Raw genomic sequence first — 25,970 nt, 5'->3', positions numbered from 1 at the left:
AGACCCAGGCTATAACTATAGTACCAGAAAATTACTAAAGGGCTATTTACCTTAATATTAAACTTAACATAGCTCAAAATAGGAGGAACAGGGCAACAATAGTTAAGGATAAAGCACATTTATTGCAAAGTATACATTGAAACATGATAGGGGCAGCCTTCGTGTAATATGTAATCAGCCACCCCCTAGGCTTTTCCTCTTCTGGGATATTTGAACTTGAAACTGGAGCATTAAATGCCCCTGGGGTCCAGAATTTTGCCTATGAAGAGAAGGGCCCCTGTGTCTGTGTCTCTCAGTACGAAAATGAAAGGTTGGTTAAGGTGATAGTCCAGGGGAAAGGTGAGGCGGGCAGGCTGGAGCCCTGTGCTGGGGGCAGTGCTGGCCCCATCCTCATTCCACTCGAAGCCACCTCGATGTTCCACTTGAGTAAGTTTAATAGGTTTGCCTGTGATCTTGGTAAAGTCTGGCGAATCAAATAAGGATTGTAGTTCTGCAGAGATTGAGAGAGATTCCCGTTAAAACCCTGCCTTACCCAACACCCCGAGGAAGAATATGCTCCTGATTCTTAAGTCCTGATTCTCAAGAAGGCAGGCAAGCTGGGAGTAGAACACCGCTTTGGACATTCTGTGAGGTATGTACACAGACCTCTGGGCTGGGTAGGGAGTAAGTGACTTGCCCAAGAGCACACAGCAAGCGAGTTTAAGATTAGAAACCAGCTCAACAGACCTGTCTTGAGACGCAGTGTTCTATTAAAAGATGCATGCTTCTGGGGCTGAGGAATGTGTCTGATAAGGAAGGCAGTTCAGTCTTCCCCAGTCATCCCTGGCTTCCCTACTCAAGGGCCATGGAGCCCTTGAGTTCTGCTTATCAAGGTGGAAGGCTCCAAGGCTCAACCCCATGCACCCCAAGAGCAAGGGGGTCTTGCAGACATACTCATCTCCTGCAGGGACTTAGTGACTTCGCCTTCATAACTCAGCTTCAGCTTGGGGATGGTCAGGACGGCTTGAATAGTCTTCAGCTCTCGGTCTATGTCATGAATGAATTCGGAGGTGAGGCTCTCTTCTATCATGGTCAGGTTCTGGGTTACTTTCAAAGGCAGGAAAAAGATGATGCTCATGCTGCCGGTCAAGGGCAGCTGGGCAATCTGCAACAACAGAGAAGGAGCACAGGGGTTAGTGCTTTGGAGCCCAAGAGCCCAGGGCTAGACACACACTCCAGGCTGCCTTCTCCTCTCCTGTTTGGGTCCCTGGCCATGCCTTCCCCGGCCCCTAATCTATTTAACAACTGTCCCTCTAGGCCACTGCTTTCTGGCAGCAAGATATCTACTCTGGTTCCTTCCAAAGAGTAGACTCTTGTCTTTTCTTACCTCAGCCTAATACCAACTAAAGTTATGTCCTGAAAGAATTTTCTCCTGTGGTTCTAAGGAGCTAGGATTGAATCCCAGGTCCGTATTTTCTCCTGAGGATTGTCTGCCAATAGTTACTGATCATCTGTTATGTACAGAGCCCTGGACTAGAAGGTGGGGGCATTGAGCACAGCAACACAGAAGCAGTAATAAAATGAGTCTTTTGAGCAGAGGTTGTGAACCTAAGGTCCATGGGACAAACAGCATCAGGAGTCCTAACAGCCCCTGAAACCACATACAGAAATGTGTGCATGGGTGTACGTGGCTTTTCTTTCCAGTGTTTTGGGCGTTCTGTCAGATACCCAAAGAAAAAGGTTTAAGAACTACTGATTTAGAATTAAAAGATGTCTGGTATATGTGAAAGATTTAGAATGCCGGCAATTCAGAGTTTGTGACAGTTTGTTTTTTAATTTTTTAATGTTTAGTTACTTTTGAGAGAGAGAGCATGGAAGGGGTAGAGGGAGAGAATCTGAAGCAGGCTCCAGGCTCTGAGCCGTCAGCACAGAGCTCGATGCGGGGCTCAAACTCAACAGGGTGCAAGATCATGACCTGAGCTGAAGTGGGGCACTTAACCAACTGAGCCACCCAGGCGCCTGAGTTTGTGACAGTTTTTTAAAGTTTTGCTTTGAATTCTAGAAATAAAAGATCTCCCCAAAGAGAGAAAAGGAGAAAGAGAGAGGAAGATGGGAGGAAAAAGACAAGAAAACACCAACATTTGAGTTGTCCACTCTTGGCCCATTTCACATTATCTTCTCTCTCTTTTTTTTTTTTTTTTTTTAAAGTAGACTCCATGCCCAACGTGAGGCTCAACTCATGACCCTGAGATCAAGAGTCGACAGCTTTACCTACTGAGTCAGCCAGGCGGCCCTCCCATTATCTATTAATCCTTACAACAAACCCTGAGAGGATAAGTTTCAATACCTGTCCTTCATTTTAAGAAGAAAGGCTCAGAGAAGCTGTTGACTTGCTGAAAGTCCCACAGAATTTAGACAGCTATCACATCTCAAAGGTCATCTTATTTCCACTATACCATCCTGCCTGTCTCGGTCCCCCCAGCACCCACCACTCACCCTACCCCCTACAGACCTTGCAACTGAGATCAGAGTCCAAGCCGTAGCGTAAAATGGCCTTGGGGTCTGACATCATGGGGACTCTCACGGTCCTCTCCTCATCCAAATGGAAATCTTCAAGGGAAGTCTTTCTGGGGTCAAACTTTGTTACCCACTGCCCTGGAATGAGACAAATGGGGTGCCCTGAGCCCCGGAAGACCAGACAGGCATTGGGACCATGGTGTGAGACCAAAGCATATTGTGGGAAGCTGCCTGGCTAAAGCAACCGCTCCAGAATGTGCAGGCTGGACCACAATATGTCTAGGATCTGAACACCTTCCGTATATAGACTCAGGAGGAAGGAAATACATTGATTTTAGTGATTTGATGGTCTGGATTATACAATAATATCCTCCTGTGATAGCCCAGGGGGAAAAGTAAACTGGTATCTACTTCTGCAGTGAGGTGTCTGGGAGACAGCATCGAAGGAGGTCAGAGCTGTAAGGGACCTCAGCATCACCCCCTCACATCTGAAAAAGCGCCGAAGCCCAGAGGGGTGAAGGCACTTGCCAGTACAGCGATGTGATAACCAAACTCCCTTAGTCTGACGTGACCTTCTGGAGATCAGTGCTTCAAGGAGGGCTTTTCTCAAGGTTAGGGGTCCACTGTTGCTACCGCCCGAGAGTTGGTTGTAAAGCATCGGAGGTTGTCCAAATCCCACCCAAGTCTTATCTGAATGGGGCCAGCCTCGCATGGCGAACAACGGTTTGTCGAATACTTGCCGTGTCCTGGGCACAGTGCTGTGGTCGGTGTGAAGATAGGAGACGATACAGACAGAGGGCCTCTGACGTGTGTCATCCCATGTTAGAGGTGAGGGAATAGGCCCGGGAAGGCTGTGAGGCCTGCGCAGAGCTCTGCAGCCGGGAAAGGCCGAGCTGGGCTTTGACCCTCCTGTGACTCCAGCCCAAATCTAACGGTGCCCGCCCCAAACAGGCACAAGAGTGGTAGCGCTCTCTTGTCTGGGCTGGTCTTTCTGCATAAGCCTCTTTGCTTTGTAGGCACTCCCCACGTTTGCCTGGGATTAGGTGACGAGCACAGAGCTCTCAGGCAAGGGTGTTTCCCGGGTCATCCTCTGGCTGTTCGCCTCTGGGTTCATGCTGAGCTCCATCTCTGACGTCCCGCCCTTCCCCAGCCCCTCAGACACCCACCATCCACGCTTGGCCAAACAAGAGGTGGAGGAGCCCTCACCCTTGAAGTAAGCCACACCGAGAAGGAGAATGCTGATTTCACTGGGTATCTCCCGTGTGGACCTAGCAATTTTCCCTTTCATCTGGGCCTGCACCCAGTTGTTAACTTCCTGAAGGTCCAAGCGAGAGTTGCCGGTCAGGATTCTGGGCCTGGTGCCGTAGGACTTTTCCAGGGGCGCGACAAAGCTGGATTTTATCCGCAGCTCTGGGGAGACATGGAGAGAGAATGTGCTCTGAGAGCTAACCGGCATCCGCTGTTTGAGAGCATGCCAGGCTCAGGTTCTGGTTTACCACTCAGCAGGCCCCGACTTCCTGCCTAGTGACTTCCCGTGACTTGCCGGGACTTTGTGCCAGCTTCCCCAGGCGCTGGACAGGGAACAACGAATTTCTCTCATTGCCATTTCTCTTTGCGTTACCGCCCTCCCCCAACCCTCCCGCTGTCTCCCTCAGGCCACTTCCTCTTTCTGATCCTCTTTGAGCTCACGGGCCCCTTCCTGCCCACCAGTGCCAGGCCCAGCCTGGGCAGATGTGATCTGGTGTTTAGAATGAAGCCCCCATGTGGAGGAGAGAGCTCCATATTCCTCGGGCATCCCTAGCTAGCAAGGTGACTCACTCCTCTCAAAGATGATCCGGGAAGCACTCTTGAAGTTCTTCTGGGGGGCAGTGACGGCAGCAAGGAGCTCCTTATAGGTGCCGTGGATGTCCGGGTTGCTGATCAGGTCATAGTAGAGAGCCCGGTGAATGGTGGATTCTGTCCTCTGTTCTGCTCCTGCCAGAGAGACATGGGTGGGAGCCTCACTAACTGCCCACCGGGGCCCAGATCAGGCCAGATCCCAGGACAGGCCACCACACTCTAGTCTTTTACTGCTCATACTGGAAACATCTTAGACTGGCAAGAAATTTGAAGGCAATGGAAGAAAAATGTTTTTTTCTAATGCAGGCTAAGGTCATCAGGCCTAGAGAGCGCAATAAGGGTAGGACTGAGGGGTACAAGCCCCTGTGCATCTCCATCACAGCTGTTACCAGAACGTTTTGTGGTTACCTGTTTATTAGTCTTAGCTAATAGAGACTCATTAGCTCAGCTAATATGAACTCAGCTGCGAGCCGAGGGCGGGCAGAGACCACGCCTGCTTGTGTGCGGTTGAACCCCCATAATCTAGCCGGACGGCTGGTATGCAGAAGCTTCTTGAAGGAATGAATGAGTGTTGAAGTCACCCTGTCTATGAGTGGTCCCGAGGCCTCACCCCTGAGTCAGCAGTGCTCAGCGCCTCCGGGGAGCAAGGAAGGGATTGTACGTGCACATGCAGGGGACCCCAGTGGGGCCAGTCTCTCAAGCACCTCTTCGCCCCTTCCTGAGGGGAAGAGTCTCTAGGACTTAGGCATGTACACGCAGAGGATTCTGGGGCCGTCTGCGTCTGAGAACTCACCCAGTGAGAGGGCAGAGAGAGCAGTGGCCACGCTGAGTGGAGACAGCAGCACATTGGCAGTGGGGCTCAGGCTGGACCTCACGCGGTACAGATCATAGCCGAAGTTGGAGATGGCCGCTGCCAGCTTGTTCACGGGGACCTTGAAGAAGGGGTCCTCCTCCTCCACCGGCACCCCTGTGGTGTCAGGAGCTGGGGAGTCCTGGATTTGAGTAAAAAGGGCCATTAGACATGAGCCGTGGATGACTGGTCTCGTTGCTTTGAGTGGGATTGTCATTCTGGCCCCTTAGAGCCATCCCGCCTGAGGACCGTTCATGTAGCCTAACTTTGGAATGTGTCTGTGCTCCCTGATCATGCAGGAGCTCTCTGCTGGGGACAGACAGCCCCAAATGGAAATCAGTTGACCACATATAAACACTGGTGACCTGTGAGCCTCAGGCCTATAATAATTTTAAAAAAGAGAGAAAGAAGAGCCTCCTGCCTTCCAAGGAACTCTGTTCTCAGGCCAGAGCAAAAGCTACCTGTCTGTCCCCCCTTGCTTACTGCTCCCCAGGTCTCTACCTGGACCCTCCTTGCCTTTCACGACCTTGATCACATATCATCTCCTCCACCACAGACTTTCCCTCGTTGCCCCAAAGTGAAGGTGCTTTTTGGTTTTCTGAACTTTTTACAGAGTCAGCTACCACTTACATATGAACCACCTACCATGTACTGGGCTCTGTGCTAGTTCTTTTCATTTGAGGTACTTTATTTCTTGCTTATTGATGTATTCCATGCCTCAAAAGACCGAGTGCCTTGAAGGCAAGAACTGAGTCTTTGATGTTTCCGCCCATCCCCAGCCCCTACAGAGCAGGTATTCAGTAGGTAGAAAGTGAGTGACTGACCACAATGGCCCTGTAAGGGTAGGTGTTTTTAAACCCACTTTATCGATAAGAAAGAGACAGACTCAGGTGACAGTGACTTGTCTAAGGTAACCAAGCTAGGGGCACCTGGGAGGCTCAGTGGGTTAAGCGTCTGATTTCAGTGAGGTCATGATGCCGTGCTTCACGGGTTCGAGCCCCACGTCAGGCTCTGTGCTGACAGCTCAGAGCTTGGAGCCTGCTTTGGATTCTGTGTCTCCCTCTCTCTCTGCCCCTCCCCTGCTTGCATTCTGTCTCCCAAAAACAAATAAACATTAAAAAAAATATTTAGAGGGGCGCCTGGGTGGCTCAGTCGGTTGGGCGACCGACTTCGGCTCAGGTCATGATCTCACAGTCCGTGAGTTCGAGCCCCGCGTCGGGCTCTGTGCTGACAGCTCAGAGCCTGGAGCTGTTTCGGATTCTGTGTCTCCCTCTCTCTGACCTTCCCCCGTTCATGCTCTGTCTCTCTCTGTCTCTAAAATGAATAAACGTTAAAAAAAAATTTTTTTTTTAATTTTTAGAAAGAAAGAAAGAAAGAAAGAAAGAAAGAAAGAAAGAAAGAAAGAGAAAGAACAAACGAACGAACAAGGTAACCAAGCTAAATGAGAGGTAGAGCCAGAACTCAAACTCAGAACTCACAATGAAGTCCAGGGCTTTGGTCATTATGCCCGTGCAGCCCTGGTCCCTCACTGTCACTCAGTATTAGCTTCTCAGCATCTGCCTTTGCAGTCTGAGGCCTTCCACGCTCATATCTCTGCCGCACCCTGGTCAGTATCTGCACAAATATCCAGGAACTCACCCAGTCAGTGAGACCCACAGTCCCACAAGGTAATGAGAAAAGGCCTTCACCAAAGGGACCACCCTGGTCCCTGGGGTTTGTTAGACTGCCTTCACCTTTCACCTTCTGGGATCTTATTTCTGTCTCTGCTAGGTTCTCTGAAAGGCAGGGCAAGATGCTTTCTGTCTGTTTTGCTGATGTCTATATGTAAAGGCCAGAGCCTGGCCTAGAACCTGGGTGTCTGTCCCATCTCCCATGCTGCCTGCTAAGGAGGGGCTGGGATTGCTGACGTCCCCACCTCACCCCACCCCCACTGACCTCCAGGCTGCCCGCGTTGTCCTGGCAGCTGCCTGGCCTGAGGAGGGCTCCAGCCCAGAGGAGTAGCATGAGGGCCTGCATCCCGGGGCCTGCAAGAAAGCAAGGGGCAGTGAGCTGTTTCCCTCACCCACTGCCCTGCTCCACCAGCCACCCTGGACAGGGAGCAGGAGCTCGATAGGACCAGCCACCTCGCTCTGACTTCCCCAGGCTGGAAGTGGCCCCTCAACTTGATGGTCCCTCCCTCTCATCACCTCCCCTCTCCTCCACCTGCCTCACGGCCTACCGTCCCAGGGTGAACCTGCGCTTTCCTCCGCTGTGTCAGGAGACCTACCTTTGGACCCAAAGCTCCAGGGTCATGGAGATCGAGTCGTGGGCCCCTCTGTGTGGATATGGCCTAGCACAAATGCACAGCAAGGCATTTCCCTGGAGGCACCCGGCCAGCTCATTACATAGGATTTGGGGTAATGTCAGAAGGGGGCAGAACCGAGGTCCCTTATGTAGAATGACAGAATACAGAGAATGGAGGCATCTGGTTGAGCCCCTGCTTTCCCCAGGGAAGTTCTCAGACTCTCCCCTTGAATTCCTCTGGTCTAGAACCCGTGGCCGCATAAGGGACTCATTCCCTTCCCAGTTCTCTGTTGAGAGCTCTTAGTCTCCTAGTTAGGAGCACTGGCCCTAGGGTCAGACAGCTGGGTACAAATCTCAGTTTGTCTTAACACCTCTCTAAATCACAGTGTCTTCTCTTGTGAAATGGAGATCAAATAGTTCTTACCTATTGTGATGATGATTAAATTGGATAATGTCTCCATAGACCTGAACAGGGCAAAGGCAGGTGAGCTCTCCAGCAATCCCTGAGCTGAAGTGGGTCTCCCTACACCTGGAACCCCAGGGCGCCCCTTCATCCTAGGGAGACAGGTCCTCTTCCAGCCACCAGCTCAAAAATAGCTCTTACACCCTCAGGGCTTTCTTTGCTTCAGGTTAAACAACCGGTTTCTTAGTAGGGCCCCCCAAGTCCATTCACCTCCCCAGCAGTGGCCTCCTCTGGACCCACTCTCTCTGGCCCCTGGACCATGAGGGAAACAGGAAATCTGGGTCCAGAGCTGTATGCGTGCCACCATCCCTCACCCTCCTGCACTTGCTGCATCCGTGAGCTCACCCCTGGGAGTCTGGGTGTGGGGTGGGAGGGGCGGAAGGCAGCTAAGGGGGCTTCACGGGTAGGATCTTCTAAGAGGCCCTCTGTTTAAAAAGTGGGAGAAGGGGGGCGCCTGGGTGGCTCAGCTGGTTAGGTGTCCGACTTCAGCTCAGGTCATGATCTCACCGTTTATGGTTTCAAGCCCGGCGTCGGGCTCTGTGCTGACCGCTCGGAGTCTGGAGCTTGCTTCAGATTCTGTGTCTCCCTCTCTCTCTGTCCCTTCCCCTTGCACTCTCTGTCTGGGTCTCTCTCTCAAAAATAAATAAACATTAAAAAAAATTTTTTAATAAAAAATAAAAAGTGGGAGAAGGCCTCAGAAGCTAGGACCTTTGGTTGGTCTGTGACCTCCCTCTGTCCACACTGCCAAGTCAACCATTTATAATCTGCCTTCCCTGCCCCTCACCTCCCTGACACACGCACAGGCCAAGGGTCTTGAGCACTTTCCTTGTCATCCTCTCATATACCCAGAAATACCCTCCCACACACACAACACACATACTTTCCTGACTTCTCAGAACAAATAGGAAAGTCGGGAGTGCGGTGTGTGATTCTTGGCCAAAGTCCTTAGAATCAAGCCAGATAATCCACCAAACAACACCGTAGAGATGAAAAGCAATGAAAGAGGCCGCCTCCAGAGTCTGCCCAGCTCATGGCTGGACTGCGGGTGGGAGCGAGCCTGGCTGTCTTCCCAAACTCTGATAGGGAGCTGCGTCCCAGGGTGAGCCCCACAGACCCTCGTTCTCAGCCAGCTGCCTTCCTATACAGCTGCGGCTGGCGCTCAGGAAGAAATCTTCCGTTGAGGCAACAGGAAAAGCTTTCCGTGGTACCAGATTGAAACCTTTAACACCATCCAGGCTCACAGCTGCTCTCTCCACCCGCCAGCCCCACCCCAGAGCTGGCAAAGCCTTCTCGCCTGAGCCTCAGCAGACTGGTTTATCAGAGACCCAAAATTCCAGGAGATTCACAGGCAGCAAGGCTAAAGGATAAGCCGTTAGCTCTAGTCCCTCTGGCCGGGGGAGGTGGGGGGCATCCTGGCATAGTGTCTAAGGAAGCTAAGTTTACAGTTCAAATGCACTTGAAGGTCAGACCTTCCCCACAGGAGTCCCTACAGAGTCAGCCTAAGCCCCGGAGTCATGTGATCACTGTCCCCATGTGGGTGGGCTGAAGAGAAGTGAGGGACCCTGGCAGTGAAAGGCACATGGGTCCCCAGCTGGCCCAGAGCCAGTCGCTGGGACATGTACTATTAATGGCACCTCTGAATCTTCTATCTCAAGCCCTGGGGATGAGGGAAGAGGAGAGATTATTGAGAGCCCCCTACAAGGGCACTGAGAGAGCAGGGAGAAAGAGTCTGCGTGGGGTTGGGGGGCCCTCTGAGCCCACTCACTGCCCTCTCCAAGGTGATTGTTCTGTGGGCTGAGGGCAGGCAGCCGCTGCCTGGCCAGGGGTACAGGGACAATGATGCCATCCTGTCCAAAGGGCAGTATCCAAGCCAGACTCCTGTCATACCAGGAAGGGGAGGGCATGGGGAGGAGGTAGATACGCTCCCCGTTGGGCCAAGGTCAGGCCTTCCTTGCTGCCACATTTACTCAAATCAAGAGACACAAGGAACTGGGATTTTGTGATCTTGCCTTCAAGCTGGGAGGATAAATTTGAGCCAATACATGTGTTTCAGATTAAATCCAGCTGTGAGACAAACACCATCCCTCCTCCTTCCAGCACCACACAGCCTAAAGCCACATGGCAGTGGACCTCCTGGGCAGCACAGGGAAGGGCACCACCCTCTCTCCTGGGAGAGAGGTTCCGAGGGTCCCCTCCAGGCCCATTCCACCCATGGGGACCCTGCCAGTCCCCGGGAAGCCTTCCTTCTGAAGCCTGGGAGCCTGAATGAGTGGGGCCACAGTGCCCATGAGTTTCACCTCCCCACGCCCCAGAAGGGCCAGCCCTAGAAGCAGAACTGTCTGGCCCCCTTCCCCTCCCACCCTGAACTCCTGGTGACAGGCATGGGCCAGACAGTGATGGGATTTCTGGGAAGCCTGCGGCTTTTGTTTGGCCCAGACCCGCTCCTTGCTGTGGTGTACCCCAGGGAGCACAAAGGATGCGGGCAGCCAATCTCTCCAGACCCCATACGCTGGCTGGACTAAAGAGTGGTCATTGTTTGCGAGAGTCCAAAGCCCCACTGGTCTCCCATCCCAGCCTTTACTGGAAGCTAATTTGGCCAAAGAGGAAGGATGGCGACTGGATAGAAGGACCCAGCCGTCCCTCGTCCCAGTCTTCTGTAGGGCTCAACAGGTCAGCTGCTTGACAGTGTAGGAAGTTGCCTCTGAAATCGGCACCAATTGATTTTGGAAAAGCAGCAGGGAGCTGAGCCCAAGCCAAGGCTGGGCTGGAGGGGGTCGGGGGGCTGCCTCGTAAATACCCCCAGGGAAGCAGTGCTCCGGGACAGCCTCCTTCCCTTAGGTCTGCGGAGCCCCTTGGAGGTGCTGCTCAGACCCGGCCCAGCAGCTGAGCCCTCTGTTTCTTCCCACTACCGCCCTCCTCCATTGCTTCCCACCCACTTCATTCAAAAGTCTTTCCAGCCTCTTCTTCCAGTGGTGCAGTAGGGTTTGGGGATAACTGGGCCCTGGCCTTCTGCCCCCAACCCCCTCTGCCCTCTCTTATCCTCTCACCCCGGTGCCCAAGCTGCAGGAGCTCTTGGCTCCCCACCTCCTCTCCCTCGCACCCCTCTTTTCTGCTGCCTGCCTGTCTCAACCCCGGGGAGCCTCTCCAGTCTTCCCCTGACACTCGCACCAGCCAGGGAGCTGCTTTACCTGTGGGTGCACCGCAGCTCCGTGCCAGCCTCTGCACACCGAGGGGCTCCAGCAAGCACAACAGCTATTGCAGCCGCCTCCCAACCCAGCGCCCAGCAAGCTTCAGATTACAGCTACTCCTTTCTTAAAGCGACCTGCACTCAGTTTGGATTCTGTGATTGCATCACTGCCTGGTGTTAACTTTAACCCACTGCTGCCCTTCCACCACACACCCCCAACACGCACACACACATTCCCACACCGACTCCACCAGACCGTCCTCTGGGACCCTGGCCTTCCTCCTGCCTGCGGTCCCACCCCCAGAGGGCACCCTGGCCAACTCGGGTGGGAGGCAGGCCTGAGGAAGGAAGAGACTTGCAGGAGGAGGCCCGGAAGGCAGGCTAGAGCAGAGAGGGGAAAAAAAAAAAAAAACAACCCTGCCCAGTGCTAGGACTCTAGGTTTTTCCTGGTCCTTGGCTCTGGCACTAGCTGGGATTTGGGGCAAGACAACTCTCCCAGCTCCTGCCTTGCCTTGGCTGAAAAATGGAGAAATGGAACTGGGATGTCTATCTGCTTTTTCAGCCCTGGAATTCTGTGATTTCTAAAGATCCGAAAGGGCGGTGGGGGAAATATCTGACCAGAGGAAGAACTGGGCTGTGCTAGAACCGTTAGTCCTGAGGGGAGGCCAAGAGTGTGCTGGGCACCTGCTAGGCACAATACAGGTCCTCTAGATGGGGGAACACCTGGGCCCTGCGCAGCTGGGATGTTTAGGACCTTGCAATGTGGTTGTGAACCTAAAATACTGACATGGGAAATAACGTAACAAAACGCTTTCCAGGCAGGTATGAGTGCTGGCCGAGAGCCCAGTGGTCATCCGGAGAAGAGATCAGGGAAGGAACGGGGAACGTCTGGAATATTTAGCTGGAGGAAGAGAAAATTCCAGAGAAGAGATCAGGGAAGGAACAGGGAACGCCCTGGAATATTTAGCTGGGGAAGAGAAAATTCCAGAAAACACCATCACCTCCTGTGAGGCTCCAGGGAGCAGAACTAGAGCCCCTGGGTAGAACTTTCCAATGGGTTCAGCTTTATATAAGAAAACTCTCTCAACAGTCAGAGTTCAAGCCTTTCAACAAAAAAAGTTGAGTACCTCTATGCAAGTCGCTGGATAGGTATGCAGAGGAGGAGAAGGATATAGATGAATAAGGCTCAGTGCCACACTCCAGAAACTTACTGGCTAATAGTAAGAGGCTGCTACGAGAACAGATTGTTCCACCATAATGTGGCACATTCTGTGATGGCAGGCTCTACAACCCCGCCGTCCAGTACAATAGTCACTAACCATGTGGCCACAGAGCACTTGAAATGTGGCTAGTCTGATATCCTATAAGTGTAATATACACAGCAGATTGTGGATATTTCGTATGAAAAAAAATACTGTAAAGTATCTCAGTAGTTTTTACACCGATTATATGTATTGGGTTAAATGCAATATATTACTAAAATTAATTTCACCGATTTCTTTTTTAATGTGGCTACTAGAAAATCTTAAATTACATATGTAGTTTGCATTGTATTTCTATCGGACAGCACTGTTCTGAAGGGTATTGTGGCAATGTGGTTGGAATATATGAATCTAAGCTGTCTTGAAGGGTGAATAAGAAGGAGCTAAGCATGGAAACGCAGGAAGGGTGCAAGTATCCATGTGGACAAGTTAAAACTGGATCCCTATCTCACACCATTCACAAAAAGTAGCTCTAGCTACATTAGGGATTAAATGTGAAAAACAATTTCTGTTTTTGAAGAAACTTTCTTTTTAAAAAAAAATTTTTTTTAAATATTTATTTTATTTTTGACAGAGAGAGAGCATGAGCAGGGGAGGGGCGGGGGGGGGGGTGGGACACAGAATCTGAAGCAGGCTCCAGGCTCTGAGCTGTCAGCACAGAGCCCAATGCGGGGCTCGAACTCACGGACCGCGAGATCATGACCTGAGCTGGAGTCGTACACTCCACTGACTGAGCCACCCAGGCGCCCCTGAAGAAACTTTCTTAATGATTTTTTATTTAAATTATTTAAGAATAGGGGGCACCTGGGTGGCTCAGTCAATTGAGCATTCGACTTCAGCTCAGGTCATGATTTCACGGGTCTGTGAGTTCGAGCGCCCCATCGGGCCCTATGCTCACAACTCAGAGCCTGGATCCTGCTCCAGATTCTGTGTCTCCCTCTGTCTATGCTCCCCCCCACCCCTGCCACTCTCAAAAATAAATAAACATTTAAAAACATTTTTTTAATTATTTAAGAATAGGCATTAGTTGGTTAAGTGTCTGACTTCAGCTCATGTCATGATCTCACGGTTCATGTGTTCGAGCCCTGCATCAGGCTCTCTGATGTCAACACAGAGCCAGTTTCAGATCTTCTGTTTCCTTCTCTCTCTGCCCCTCCCCTGCTCATGCTCTCTTTGTCAAAAATAAGTAAACATTAAAGAAAAATTAGCATTTTTTTCACAAGTTTCAAAACCCAAAAGCAACAAAAGGTACACAGTGATCTGATCTCCAGTCACCTCATTCCACTCCCTGGAAACCTCTGTTAATCTCTTTCCTATGTATCCTTTCAGACATACTTTTAATGCTTTCAAAAGCAAATACAGGGGCGCCTGGGTGGCTTGTCTTGTTAAGTGTCCGACTTCGGCTCAGGTCATGATCTTATGGTTTGTGAGTTTGAGCCCTGCATCGGGCTCTGTACTGACAGTGTGGAACCTACTTGGGATTCTCTCTCTCTCCCTCTCTCTCTGACCCTCCCCTGCTCGTGCACTGTCTTTCTCTCTCTCTCTCTCTCTCTCTCTCAAAATAAATAAATAAACTTAAAAAAAAAAAAAAGGGAAAGGTATGAATGGATCTCTTTGTGATCTCTGGGTAGAAAGGATTTTTTTTTAAACAAGACACCAAAAGAAGAACAAATTATAAAAGATTGGTAAATTTAACACTAAAACTGAAAACATGAGAAGATACCATAAAACAAAATGAAAACAAAAGGCTCACACTGGGAGAACATAATTGTTACACAGGTAACTGACAAAAAACCAAAAAAGAAACCCCAAAAGATTACTAACGGTAATATAGAGACAGCTACATATTAATACAAAAAATTAAAACCTCAACAGAACCATAGACCCAAGTAATTCACGGGAGAATCCAAAGTGGCCACTAAACTGATGAAAAAGATGGTTTATTCTCACCAGTAATCAGGGGAATGCAAATTAAAACCGTAATTTGATGAGTGTGTTTCACACTCATCATCAGATCAGCAAAATTTATTTTTTTTAACGTTTTATTTATTTATTTATTTTTGAGACAGGGAGAGACAGAGCATGAACAGGGGAGGGTCAGAGAGAGGGAGACACAGAATCTGAAACAGGCTCCAGGCTCTGAGCTGTCAGCACAGAGCCCGACACAGGGCTCGAACTCAAGGACCGCGAGATCATGACCTGAGCCGAAGTCGGCCGCTTAACCGACTGAGCCACCCAGGCACTCCCAGATCAGCAAAATTTAAACATCTGACAAGACCTAGTGTTGGTGAGGATGTGGACAACCAGGGTCTCTTAATGCCCTGCAGCTGAGAATGCGAGAATGTAAATTGATACAACCACTTCTAAGAACAATGTGGCAACAAATGGCAAAGCTGTGCATAACCATAGGGGGCAGCCCTGGCAGTTAAAGATGGGGAGACCCAATCGGCAACTCAGCAATTCCAATCCTAAACATGCAAGTTGGCAAGATTCCACATGTGTGCACAAGGAAGTATGTATGGTCAAGAATGTTATAGCAGGACTGTTTATAGTGGCAAAAAGAAACAAAGTAATGGGATGCCTGGGTGGCTCAGTTGGTTGAGTGCTGACTTCGGCTCAGGTCATGATCTCAAGGTTCATGGGTTCGAGCCCCGAACCAGCTCTGTGCTGACAGCTCAGAGCCTGGAGCCTGCTTCGGATTCTGTGTCTCCCTCTCTCTCTGCCCTTCCCCTGCTTGTGCTCTGTCTCTGTCTCTCAAAAATAAATAAACATTAAAGAAAAAAATTAAAAAAAAAAAAAAAAAGTAGATGCATGTCCATCAACAGGAGACTAGAGATGGAAAAGTCTTCCAGCCCTGAGAAAGTGAAGGGAAGTCATTTGTATCAACACAGACCTGTCTCAGAGGGTGAAGTGATACAAGTTGCAGAAACATTCAAACTGCACGACACAGTTACATAAGGCTTAAAAACACACACTATATACTACCCAAGGATAAAAAAAAATTCGTGTGATCACAGTAAAAGAAATACATGAAAATAATAGAAACCAAATTCAGGATGACAGTTATGGGAGTAGAGGAGGGATCGTGGAAGGACTTGTAAAGCTGTCGCTATATTGAGAATATTTTAATGGCATTATGCAATTCATTACACCTTTTGTCTGTCCCAATGATTTCATGATAACTCACGAAGAAAGATTTCTCTCTCCTCCGATTACCGTGAGAGGTGTCCCGCTCCATTCCCTCCTCAGTTTCAAACTTGCTTCTGTGCCCACCTGTCTTTCAAAACAGCTGTAGCCAAGTTCACGGGTGACCTTCATGTTGACCACCAAAGTGACGTCTCTTCCCTTGACAACAGGCAGCAGAGCAGATGGTTCCTCCTTCTTGAAACTCTGCCTCTCCACACACCCCCATTCGCCACTCCACTCCCCACCAACCCCCTGCCACCCCTGCCTCACACACTGCATCTTTTCTGTCTCCTTAGCTGGCTCGATCCAGGGACCCCTTTTCCTCACCATCGACATCTCCTCTTAGGTGATTTCCCCTAGTTCTGTGACTTTCAATGCATCTGTATGCTCCCAGATACTTCCAAGTGTGTATTCCTGACCAAGATACCCAATAGCCTATTTGACAAATCCACATGGATGCCGAGTAGGTAGGATGAACATATAATTTACCATCCAAACACTCCTCAGAACAAAAGTAGAACCACAGACATAACCTGAACTGTCCCAGGTAGACGATGTTAGTCTACATTAATGTGGTAGTTCAGTCCCAACATGTTCAAACTAGAAATCTCCAGTCGGGCGCCTGGCTGGCTCAGTCGGTGGAGTGTGCAACTCTTGATCGCGGGGTTGTGGGTTCAAGCCACACGTCGGGTATAGAGATTACTTAAAAATAAATTTTAAAAAAAAAAAGGAAAGAAAGAAAGAAGGAAAGAAGGAAAGGGAGAAACCTCCGATCTATGCTAAAATCTGTCCCTTACTCTGGATCCCATCTCCGTGAAACCCATTTTCTCAAAACAGAAATCCAGGAATCTGAACTATGAACCATCATGTCCCATACAATCTATCCACAGAATCTACAGCATCTATCTGCAAAATACCCGCACCCCCTGTGTCTCTTGCCTGCTAACCCACGCTTGTCCCTCTACATTCCGTTCTCCACACAGCAGCCAAAGAGAGCCTTCTAGAACTCAACATCAGACCACGGCACCCCTCACTTAAAAGCCTTCCACAGTGAGTGGATTATTGCCATCCACAACAACACAGACGAATGTCACAAACAGGAGGTTGAACAAAAGAAGCTAGACCCAACAGAGCAGACCCTATAATTCCTTCATATGAAGTTCAAAACCAGGAAAGACGAATCTGTTCCTGGAAGTCAGGAGAGTGAGTACCATTTCTTGATGCAGGTGCCGGTTGCACAGGGGTATTGGGTTCATGAGAAAATTCATTAAGCTCATGTACAGTTGAGACTTGTGCACTTTGCATACCATATTTCAACACCAGATTTTCACTTGTTTATTGTCTAGATCACTCTACCACCGGATTTAGGCTCCGGTGGGTAGGGATCTTGTCTGCTGGCTCACTGCTGTATCCCCAGAGCTTGACTCACTGCTGGACACACAGGCTCTGACAAGGACGTGTAGGGGGATACAGTCAGACCAGCAGCAGGGAGAACCTAGGAGGTGAGGGCAGGTGACCCGTGGGAGTGATGACCAGATCCAAACCGTGGCTAAAGCCAGAATGGAGAGGAGGAGAGAGCGGAGAAGGATTTAGAAGGTGAAATTAAGTTGGTAGACTGCTGATTTAACTTTCCAATACTTCTTACTCCAAAGATAAAAACAACACTCTCTACAGTGACCTTAAAGCCTTAACGCCATCGGTCTCCAGTTCCCCTCTGACCCCTCCCCACCCCCACCCCGCCCCAGCCTTATGGATCTCCTGCTCATCCTGAACCTTCTGAGCATGCTCCCACTTCTGCCCTTGCTCCTCCTCTGCCCGGGAAGCTCCTCCCCAAGATTTCCATGGTGCCTGCCCTCCCCTGCTTCCAGTCTCTGCTCCCACACCACCTATAGGGGAGGCCTTCCCTGCTTCCTTTCTCCCCATAGCCCTTGTCAGCCTCTGACACACCATCTATTTCACTTGTTTTATTTACTGCCTGTCTCCCCACACTGCCGGTTTGTTAGAAGCAAGAGTCTACCCCAGGCACTTGCTCTTAACCAGTGTTCTTCAGGGTTGCAGGCGGCCACTGCACAGACACCCTGCGCTCACAGACAAGGGCCCACCCACGTGGACACCCGCGCTGCCCCCAGCCGGGTGCCGGTGCCGCGGTGCGCCCAATCACTCCCCCCAGATCTGGGGCGCTGACAGCCTCCAGCTGGAGCCAGCGCTTCCTGCAGCCTGCCCCCCGGCTGGCGGGCGCCTGCTCCTGGCAGAAGGACCCGCATGTAATTAGAAACTCCAGAAGCTCCCTAATTGCCAGTTCTCCCAAACTGGGAGGCCGGCGCTATTTCTGAGCCGCCCTTGTTGCCAGCTGCTGGAGGTCCCTAGAGGGGAAGAGGCTGAGAGCAGAGCCAGGCTGGCGTGGAGGCGGCCCTGGAGACGGCTGGCGAGGTCAGAGGGGACTGCGCGGAGAAGGGCGGGCGAGTGGTCAGAGGACAAACGTGGCAGAGAGGGCTGCCTGCCCTCAGGCACCAGCCGGGTGCTCAGTGCAGCCTGTGGCCTCCTCCCACCTTCCTCCGCCCTCCTGCTCCCACTCACGCCCAGAATAGTGACAGCAAAGCAGCCAGGGCCATTCATTCTTTATTCGCGTGGCATAAAAATCATTACAAAAACTTTACAAAAGAGCCTTAGGGAACTATCCCCCTCCTCTCCCACTGCAGCCCCTGAGACACCTGGGTAGAGGAGGGAGCGGAGGGAAGGAGAGTCCTGGCAATGTGGGTATGTCCAAGGAGCGGTGGGGGGACTGAGGTGACAGAACATCAGGGTGGGCGGAGGGCTGAGGGCCTTGGGGAGGTTAAGAGCGAAGCAGGGACTGGAAGGCTCAACTCCCACCCACACAGTGGGACAAGGCTCCACCCCCAGGGTCTGTCAGTTCTCTCCCCAGCCAAGGCATCCATTCCCTCCTGTCCCCACCCCCCCTCTGGTAAACAAATGTGGAAGTGCCACCGCCAACTTAGGGAATAACCTCTCTCCCTTCCTGACAAAAGTGGATCTCTCTAGCTGCCCCTCTGCCCAAGCCCCAAACAAGGACAGCCTCCTAGCCGCTTTGGAAGAAATGATGTGGGATCCAGGCCCATGATTCCCTGGCGCCCGCCCACATCCTGGCCCCACCCACCCCAAACTCCCCGAGAGAGGAGAGGAGCGGGGAGAAAACAACTCCTCTCCGCTCCCAGACCGCCCACCCAGACCCCTGCCCTAATCCACGAAGCTGTTTGGAAAGAGTCTCAGGAGTTGAGAAGTTGGTCCAGGCAGGGACTCAGGATGCTGGCAGCTGGCCTCTCACTTGGGGCTATTAGGCTGGGGGTAATCCTCCTCTGAGGGGGGCGCAAGTTTCAAGTCAGGGCCAAAGGGCTTGTCTCCACGGGGGAAGGCTTTCTGGTTCAGGAAGGAGTCCCTGTCGTCCGGGGAATCCTGCTGTTCCTTGCGCTCCCACTGCGCGCTGGGGTTGGGGTTCCTCACGCTGCCCACGAAGAGGGGCATGCTTGTTGTGTCCTCGAGGATGAAGAAGACAAAGGGGCGGTTCACGATGAAGGAGGAGAGAGACATGCGGGACATGGCAGTGCCGGTTGCCGCGGCCGCCTCCACGCCAGCCTCGCTGAGCTCCAGAGTGGACTGATGCTGCACGCTGGACACCACCAGGCTCTGGTCAGAGATCCCGCGTAGGTCTGGGGCCTGGAACAGTTCCTGCAGGCCTGCCCAGGGCAGGGGATTGCTGCTCAGAGCTGCCTGCTGCCCCCCCCAGGCCGCCTGGGCACCCGGGAGAGTGTCTGGCATCCTGGCCAGGGAACACCTCCAACCCACAGGTCCCCGGTTAACTCTTATTTAACCTCCAAGTATCAGCTTAAAAGTCCCTTCCTCCAGGAAGCCCTCCCTGATCCCCTGCCCCCAAATCCAGTGAACTGGAGAGAAGCCCCTCCCTCTTTTCACTCATACTGAATTGTAAGTACCTGATTCCTTATCTGTCCACTCCATCTGACGGAGCTCTTGGTACACGGTGGGCTCCCAGTGCCTAGTACAGTGCCCCTTGCAGGACAGCCAGAAAGGCTCACATGCCACCCAGGCTCTCTAGCAGGGATTCTCTGCAATGCTCAGTCTTGGATGGAGCAGGTCCTCATTCCCTGGGCCACCCCAGCCCACCCCAGGACAGATGGTCCAGGGGCTCATAGGAAATGTTCTTGCCTCCCGAAGCCCCAGAAAAGGCTGGGACCCAAAGCTAGGGTGCCCCACTTCCAGCTTGGGGTGGGGGTGGGGGTTCCTCCTCACCCACTCTGGCTGTCCCATGCCCTAGCCTGACTTAAGGGGGGCTGTCCCATGCCCTAGCCTGACCTGGGGGAGCTGTCCCATGCCCAGCCTCCTTACCCAGCTGGCTGAGGGTGGCCACCAGGTCCAGCTGGTATTTCAGATGCAGCTTAGGCAGCTGGACCTTGGTGGGTTTCTCTCGCAGTAAGGGCTGGTGCAGGATGTCCCAGCTCAGGTTGGCCAGCACCTGGGACACGTTCCACTCAAAGTGGGTCGGCATAATGACCACAAAGCTCATGTTGTTCTTAAAGGGGAAATGAGCCACCTACGGAAAAGGAAAGGCGACAACGTGAGGACCAGTAAGCGCCCAGACCCGATGGGGTCTGGGCCAGCACATGCTGCTGAGACAGATGGACCAGGGGTTCCAGGCTATTCTTCTCAGGTTGTGTTCGGCCTCCCTGAGCCTCCATTTCCTCACTTGTGAAGTGGAATAATAATACCTGCCCACATTGCAGGGTGATGTGTGACACACACAGAGAGGAGAGAGAGAGAGCCTTTTAAAGCTTCTAGCAGAGGGGCACTTGGGTGGCTCAGTGAGTTAGGCGTCCGACTAGGGCTCAGGTCATGATCTCACGGTTTGTGAGTTCAAGCCCCGCATCGGGCTCTCTGCTGTCCGCGCAGAGCCCACTTCGGATCCCTGTCCCCCTCTGTCTCTGCCCCTCCCCTGCTAGCACTCTCTTCCTCAAACATAAATAAACATTTAAAGCTTCTAACAGAGTATCAGCACATAGGCAGTGCTCAATAAATGGTGACTTTCTCTCTCTTCACCTGCTACCAGTGACTTGGGTTGAGAAAGGCCCCCGTGTCGGCCTCTCAGTTTCTCCATGTGTACAATGGCCTGCGTTGTTCATGTCCAAACCACCCTGGGTTCTGTAGAGGAGCCACCGCAAAGGGTGGTTCCCTCCCCACCCCCCAACCTTCAACAGTGACTGCCCGGGTGTGTATGTGGTTTGAGGTAAGATTTCATGTCAGTGGGGTTTCTGCAGCTACGCAAGTGTGGAAAGCACTGGGCTCGATGGCCCCTGGCAGCTGTGACCCCCTCGGGCTCCAGGCAGAGCAGCCAGGGAGCAGGAGCCCTGGTGGGGGGGCGGGGGCAGCCCCACCTCTGGCTGCCCAGGGCCTACCTGCAGAGTGCATGAGGAAGAGGAGGCCCCAGGGCCAGGAACAGAGGCAGAGGGTAAAGGAGGAGGGGCAGGACACAGCCTAGAGAGCAGGAACAGCACGAAGGGCACAGGTGGGGAGGTGAACAAGACGGTCTACCTGTCAGGGTGGAAGGGAGAAGCGGGACGCTGCTCCAAGGGTCCGCCTCAACCACAGGCCCACAGCCCCTCTCAGGAGGGCTAACAGAAGCAGCTGAGGTCTGTGCCGGGCCGTCTTGTGAAACTAACCAACACTGCCGTCTCTGCCACAGCTCACGGGCCCTGGGATCCACGCTCAAGCCAAGAGGACCACATTTGGGCCAGAAGCAAGGGAGGCCTCACCTGAGACAGCTTGGCATTGCACTCCATGCGATCAGAATGTTCCAGCAGGATACTGACAAATCCATTCCAACCAGACCCTCCTTTCTCTTAAGGAGCACTGTGACAGCCAGGTCACATCGCCCAGGCTTGGGGATGCTGAGGCTGAGTGGCTCTACAGCTGTTGAGTGGCCCCTGTGCTGCCCAACAACCCATGGGCCTTTATAATAAACCCTTATCACCAAAGATCACCTGGGTTTCGACCCAAGGCCCCTCCTCAAAGAACGCTCCCTGACCACTGTATCTAAAATATCTTCCCCAGCCACCGATCAATCACTTTTTTTTTTTCCTTCGCAGCACTCACCACTCTCTGAAACTATGTTTGTTCGTGTACTCTGTGTCTTCCCTCCCGAGAGCGGGGACCAGATCCCCCTTGTGCTCCCGGAGCCTAGAACAGGATCTGGCATGCAGCACATGCCCCCACATATTTTTGCCAAATTAATGAACTTCGAAGAGACTGGAACCTCAGTCCCCACTGGGTCGGGGCACAGTGAGACCTTCCAGAGCCACCTGTCTCAGCGACAGGACTGCAAGGAAGATGGGCCACAGCCCCCTCTACCCCTGAGCCTGCTCCACAGCCCCGCCCCCTCCTTTCCCCGCCTCCCAGCAGTCAGGCCCAGCCTGGGTGGGTGATCAAAGGTGACCTGTATCTCAGGCTGCTCCAGCAGGAACCAGCGCAGGGGATACGTGCGGGCTTGCATCATGTCCACTGGCACCGTGAACTCCTCATTCAGGTGGAAACTGTCTCTCTGGGTGAGGGTCGGGTCGAACTTGCTCCTCCAGAAACCTATATCCAGCAGAGGGCAGGGGCCACATAGACTGGGACACCACCAGCCTCTTCCCTATTCCACCCAGAACCCGTTCAAGGGACAAAAGGTAGAGTCAAATCCCCAAGGGACACTGTGCCAGTGCATACCCAGCTGATCTAAGGTGTCTTCCCTGTAGCATTTTGGAAATCTGGACTTGCATTCTTCCCATGCCCTGCCATGCTCCCAGGAGCGTCCCACCGGCCCCCCCCCCCCCCCCCCCCCACCTGGCCGATCCTTTCAGACTCAGTTTCCTGCTAGGGCACTCTCTTCACAACAGCCCTATCCAGTTCCTGGCCCCCTCTTTGGCAAACCATCACCTGTCTCCCACCCTCCCCCAAGCCACAACCCAGAGATCTCCCTGCCTCCTGGCCCAGCCCTGAGGAGAAAAACCCTGAGGACAAAGGTTTCGCAGCCCAGCTCAGCCTACAGGGCAGGGGTACCAGCTGAGGGGTGGGGGACCCGAGGAGAGGACAAACGCACCCTGGAAGTGGATGGCATTGAGGAGAAGCAACACTGTGTCATCTGGCAGCTCTGAAAGGAAATCCTCAATCTTCCCCTCTGTGGCCTCCTTCACCCATTGGTTGATGTTCACCAGATCATCCCTCTTCCTTCCTGTCAGGCTCATGGGCTTTGCGCCAAAGAGCTGTTCTGATTGTTCCAGGAAGTCTTCTTTGATGGGAAATCCTACACAGGAGGGGCCACAAGCTGTTCCTAACCCTAACCTAGGCCAAGCCCATCTCCATCAACCCCGTTCAGCCCAGGGCACTACCTAGGGAGCTCCAAACCACCAGCACCTACCTTTCTGCAGGTACATTCTAGCAGCCAGTCGGAATGCCCCAGGGCCCAGGTCCTGGCAAAGGTGGCTCAGCAGGTGGGGGAGGCAGGGCCCTGAGTCTGCGTGCAGCACCTGTAGTAACTTCTGCAGCGTTTGGTTCTGAGCCCCTGGAGAGGACCACATCAGCTGTGGCCCGGGGCCGGGGTTCTTTCCCGCCCTGCTGCCCACTCTAGCCCCTGTTAAACCCCCATGGTGAGCACGCCCACGGCATCACATTCTCCTCCCATATCCCTGAACTGGTCTGAATGACAGTACTCCCTAAGTTTTACTTTCATCTCTGCTGCTGGCGGTCTGGGTGACCTCACCTCATCCAAGTTGTTTTCCCTCTCTGAACCTCAGTTTCCCACCATGAGAGCATCCAGTCCAGTGAAGACATCGTAGCTCTCAAACCCTTGCATAAAAATCACCAGAAGCATATCCTTAGGCCCAATCCCTGGGAATCTGATTCACAGAGACTGGAGGTGTGCCAAGGAATCTGCATTTTTACCAAACATCCAAGTGACCCTGATGGAAGAAGCACCCACTAGTAAACTCTGGAGTATGGAGTTCCTACTGGCCTCCCAGCTCTGCTGGCCTGGAGAGGTCACAGTACCTAGTGCCAGGTGAGACAATGCCAGGGCCACACTCAGAGGCGACAGGATGAGGTTGGGGCTGGTGGCCCTTTGGGCCACCAGGGAGAACAGATCTGTGGTGAAGGCCATCATGGCCTGGGCCAACTTGCGGGTCTCCTCCGGGGTTGGGGCTCCCTTGCAGTCTCTTGGGGCCTTCTTCAGGGCAAAATGGCCACTGGGCTCCTACAGGGACAGATCAGAGGGTCAGTAGGGCCAAGGGGTCTGCTCTGTGTTGCAAGATCCCTTTCATAAGCCCTGTGCCTGGGAACAGCGGGGCTTCGTCCCAGTCCTGACAAGAGAGGGAGAGTCACGTGGGCAATAGCCTTCTGGGGACCCCGTCCTTTCCTTTCGTCCCTCCCTCCCACCCTCTCCCTTTAGGTCTCAGCCTCATGACCACGCCCCCGGGTCCCTCGCCCCTGCTGATTGGCCCTCCTCCCTCGGACCCCGCCCACTCTTCCCCCAGCCCCACCTGGTTGTACCTGGTTGCCCAACTTGAGGAGGATAAGCGGGGGCAGCTTCTCCTGGGCCGGCCCGCTCATTAGCTGAAGAAGGGAGGAAGCGAATGGAGCGGGACCCTTCCCACACGTCCCCCACCCTGCAAGAGCCACAGGTGAGGCCCCTCAAGGCCTTCCTCCCCCCTCTCGCCCCTCACTCCCCAGTACCTGCTGGTCCAAGGGCTCCATGGCACTCGCCGCGGAGAACTGTCGAGAAAGGGATGAGGAGAGGAGAGGGAACGCCCTCAGAGCCAAAGCCTCCCTCGACTCAGCCCCCTCCTCTTCCCGCCCAGACCCCCCCCCCCCACACACACACACACCCGACCCCCGGCGTGGCCCCCCCTGCCTCCCCGCCCCACCCTGACCGAGGCCCAGGCTCACCACCAGGCAGGGGCCTTGCAGGCAGGACAAGCCGAGCAGCAGGAGCCCCCGGAGCAGCAGCGCCATATTCCTGTGCGGGACAGGGAGCCTGCGTCCCCAGCTCGCCCACGCTCCCGCGCGGGATCCCACCCACACGTTGCCTGGCCTGGCAACTCCTGAGCCTCTACGCTGAGGGTCAACCCAGCAAGCGCCTGCACACCCACCCGAAAACACACTCGCCCTGGTTTCCATCTCTCAGGGGTGGGGAGCTCCCCCTAATTGCTTTTAACCCCTTCTTACTTTCCGGTTTTTCCCATTTCGTGCACTGAAAATGTTCAGGTTTATAGGGGAAATATCGAAACAAGAGCAGTCCTCATTCTTCAAGGCCCCATGTTGTGAGTCAGCCCTGGTTTAGAATCCACATCCTGCCTCTTCTCAGAGGACCTGAGATAGATCTCCCTTACCCCTCTGGGCTTTGCCTTTTCTTGTCAAATGGTAGCAGAAGTCCCTACCTCCTCCCACTGTTTATTGTGAGGACCAAAATAAGACCGTCTTTGTGAGTCCTGATTACAATGCCTGGCACTCAGTCACATGGCTGCTGTCGGCCTAGCCCAGGGCCCCTCTTCTGGGAAGCCTGCCCCGAAGCCTCCTCCATACTGGGGCTCACCCTATCCAACCTGCTGTCCAGTGGCCCACCTTTTCTGGCTCGTCTGGTCTTGACCACCAACGTGGACAGGCCCGTGAGGCCCTGAGGTCTCAGCAGCGTTGGTGAGATGGGCTGGAGAGCCACGTTGTTGACCCAGCAACTGAGCCCAATGAATGGCTCCCAACAGAGCCACCTTTGGACTTACGGGAAGCACAGGCCTCGCCCCCCACTCTGTCCAGGTCAGCTCCGGGAAGCCAGGCTGGCGGGTGGGGATGGGCAGGTCTAGATCTGTCCCAGAGCGGGTCCCACACACTCCAACCCCACCCCCATCTCAGGACCAGTCCTTCTATCACCCCTGGCCCCACCCCCCATCACACACAAGGACCCTTGGCCAGGGCTCTGATCTCCAACCTGGGCTTTTGAAACTTCCCGGCAAGAAAAGACCTCTAGTTTTTGAAGTCCCAGGGAGACTCCTGCCAGAACCCCCACCTTGGGTCTTCATCACCCAGGAAGCTGGGAAATAAGAAACCTGAATAAATTCACCCCAGACCCCCTCAGCCAGGTAGGCAGCTCTTACCTCCTCTCCTGCCCAAAGAGCAGGCCGAGCCACCCCTCCCCTCGTACCTCTGCAGGCTCCTCGCTGCTGCACACACTGTCCCTCTGGCCCCACTTGGGTGCTCCCCACACTCTGCCCAGGCTCCAGCCAGCCCAGCTGAGCCCTCCCCTCCCACCAGGAGGACCTTTGCTCTCAGCCAACCCTGGTTCAAATTGCTTTCTCTTCTGGTAAATATTGA

At 53.1% G+C, this 25,970-nt stretch overlaps 3 protein-coding genes across 6 annotated transcripts in view; 1 reads left to right on the top strand and 2 right to left on the bottom strand.

Moving 5' to 3' along the window:
• Positions 1-21,690, top strand: part of SMYD4 (SET and MYND domain containing 4) — a 71,447-nt gene extending 49,757 nt beyond the window's left edge. Inside the window, exon 11 of one of the 2 annotated variants that reach the window (XM_058705026.1) lies at positions 21,316-21,690. In XM_058705026.1, coding sequence (XP_058561009.1) covers positions 21,316-21,589 — 274 coding nt within the window. In that variant the 3' untranslated portion in view covers positions 21,590-21,690. Of the gene's footprint in view, positions 1-11,936; positions 12,885-21,315 lie in introns of those variants that run through there. The other variant, XM_058705029.1, reaches the window with a different exon arrangement.
• Positions 103-11,225, bottom strand: SERPINF1 (serpin family F member 1). The gene is made up of 8 exons (XM_058705033.1): positions 11,120-11,225; positions 7,121-7,209; positions 5,129-5,327; positions 4,315-4,470; positions 3,703-3,906; positions 2,492-2,634; positions 934-1,144; positions 103-490 (listed from the first exon to the last, which is right to left on the bottom strand). The coding sequence occupies exons 2-8, from the start codon at positions 7,199-7,201 to the stop codon at positions 231-233; spliced, it is 1,254 nt and encodes a 417-aa protein (XP_058561016.1). The 5' UTR covers positions 7,202-7,209; positions 11,120-11,225; the 3' UTR covers positions 103-230.
• Positions 18,170-25,921, bottom strand: SERPINF2 (serpin family F member 2). Of its 3 annotated transcripts, XM_058705032.1 has the most exons (11): positions 25,801-25,904; positions 25,227-25,435; positions 24,552-24,621; positions 24,339-24,377; positions 24,156-24,218; positions 23,658-23,859; positions 23,029-23,172; positions 22,711-22,914; positions 22,066-22,208; positions 19,965-20,169; positions 18,170-19,297 (listed from the first exon to the last, which is right to left on the bottom strand). In XM_058705032.1, the coding sequence occupies exons 3-11, from the start codon at positions 24,615-24,617 to the stop codon at positions 18,885-18,887; spliced, it is 1,479 nt and encodes a 492-aa protein (XP_058561015.1). In that variant the 5' UTR covers positions 24,618-24,621; positions 25,227-25,435; positions 25,801-25,904; the 3' UTR covers positions 18,170-18,884. The 3 variants fall into 3 exon arrangements, with proteins under 3 accessions (XP_058561015.1, XP_058561013.1, XP_058561014.1); XM_058705030.1 differs by lacking the exon at positions 25,227-25,435 and having other exon boundaries at positions 25,801-25,921; XM_058705031.1 differs by lacking the exon at positions 25,227-25,435 and having other exon boundaries at positions 25,754-25,868.
• Positions 25,922-25,970: the final 49 nt, after the last annotated feature.

This window comes from Neofelis nebulosa, chromosome 16, assembly GCF_028018385.1.
Source record: "Neofelis nebulosa isolate mNeoNeb1 chromosome 16, mNeoNeb1.pri, whole genome shotgun sequence".
Taxonomy (NCBI): domain Eukaryota; kingdom Metazoa; phylum Chordata; class Mammalia; order Carnivora; family Felidae; genus Neofelis; species Neofelis nebulosa.
Note: the sequence above shows the minus strand (reverse complement) of the source record. Positions and strands in the feature narration are given on the sequence as shown.

What these genes read in the sequence shown, in the direction of transcription:
- SERPINF1 (XM_058705033.1), bottom strand. Translation starts at nt 7,201, where the DNA reads ATGCAGGCCCTCATGCTACTCCTCTGGGCTGGAGCCCTCCTCAGGCCA. An exon ending in CCGGATCATCTTTGAGAGGA is followed by an intron (nt 3,907 to 4,314) that starts GTGAGTCACCTT and finishes ATGTCTCCCCAG; the next exon opens with AGCTGCGGATAAAATCCAGC. An exon ending in TAAGTCCCTGCAGGAGATGA is followed by an intron (nt 491 to 933) that starts GTATGTCTGCAA and finishes CAATCTCTGCAG; the next exon opens with AACTACAATCCTTATTTGAT.
- SERPINF2 (XM_058705030.1), bottom strand. Translation starts at nt 24,617, where the DNA reads ATGGCGCTGCTGCTCCGGGGGCTCCTGCTGCTCGGCTTGTCCTGCCTG. An exon ending in TGGAGCCCTTGGACCAGCAG is followed by an intron (nt 24,219 to 24,338) that starts GTACTGGGGAGT and finishes TCCCTTCTTCAG; the next exon opens with CTAATGAGCGGGCCGGCCCA. An exon ending in TCCTCAAGTTGGGCAACCAG is followed by an intron (nt 23,860 to 24,155) that starts GTACAACCAGGT and finishes CTGTCCCTGTAG; the next exon opens with GAGCCCAGTGGCCATTTTGC.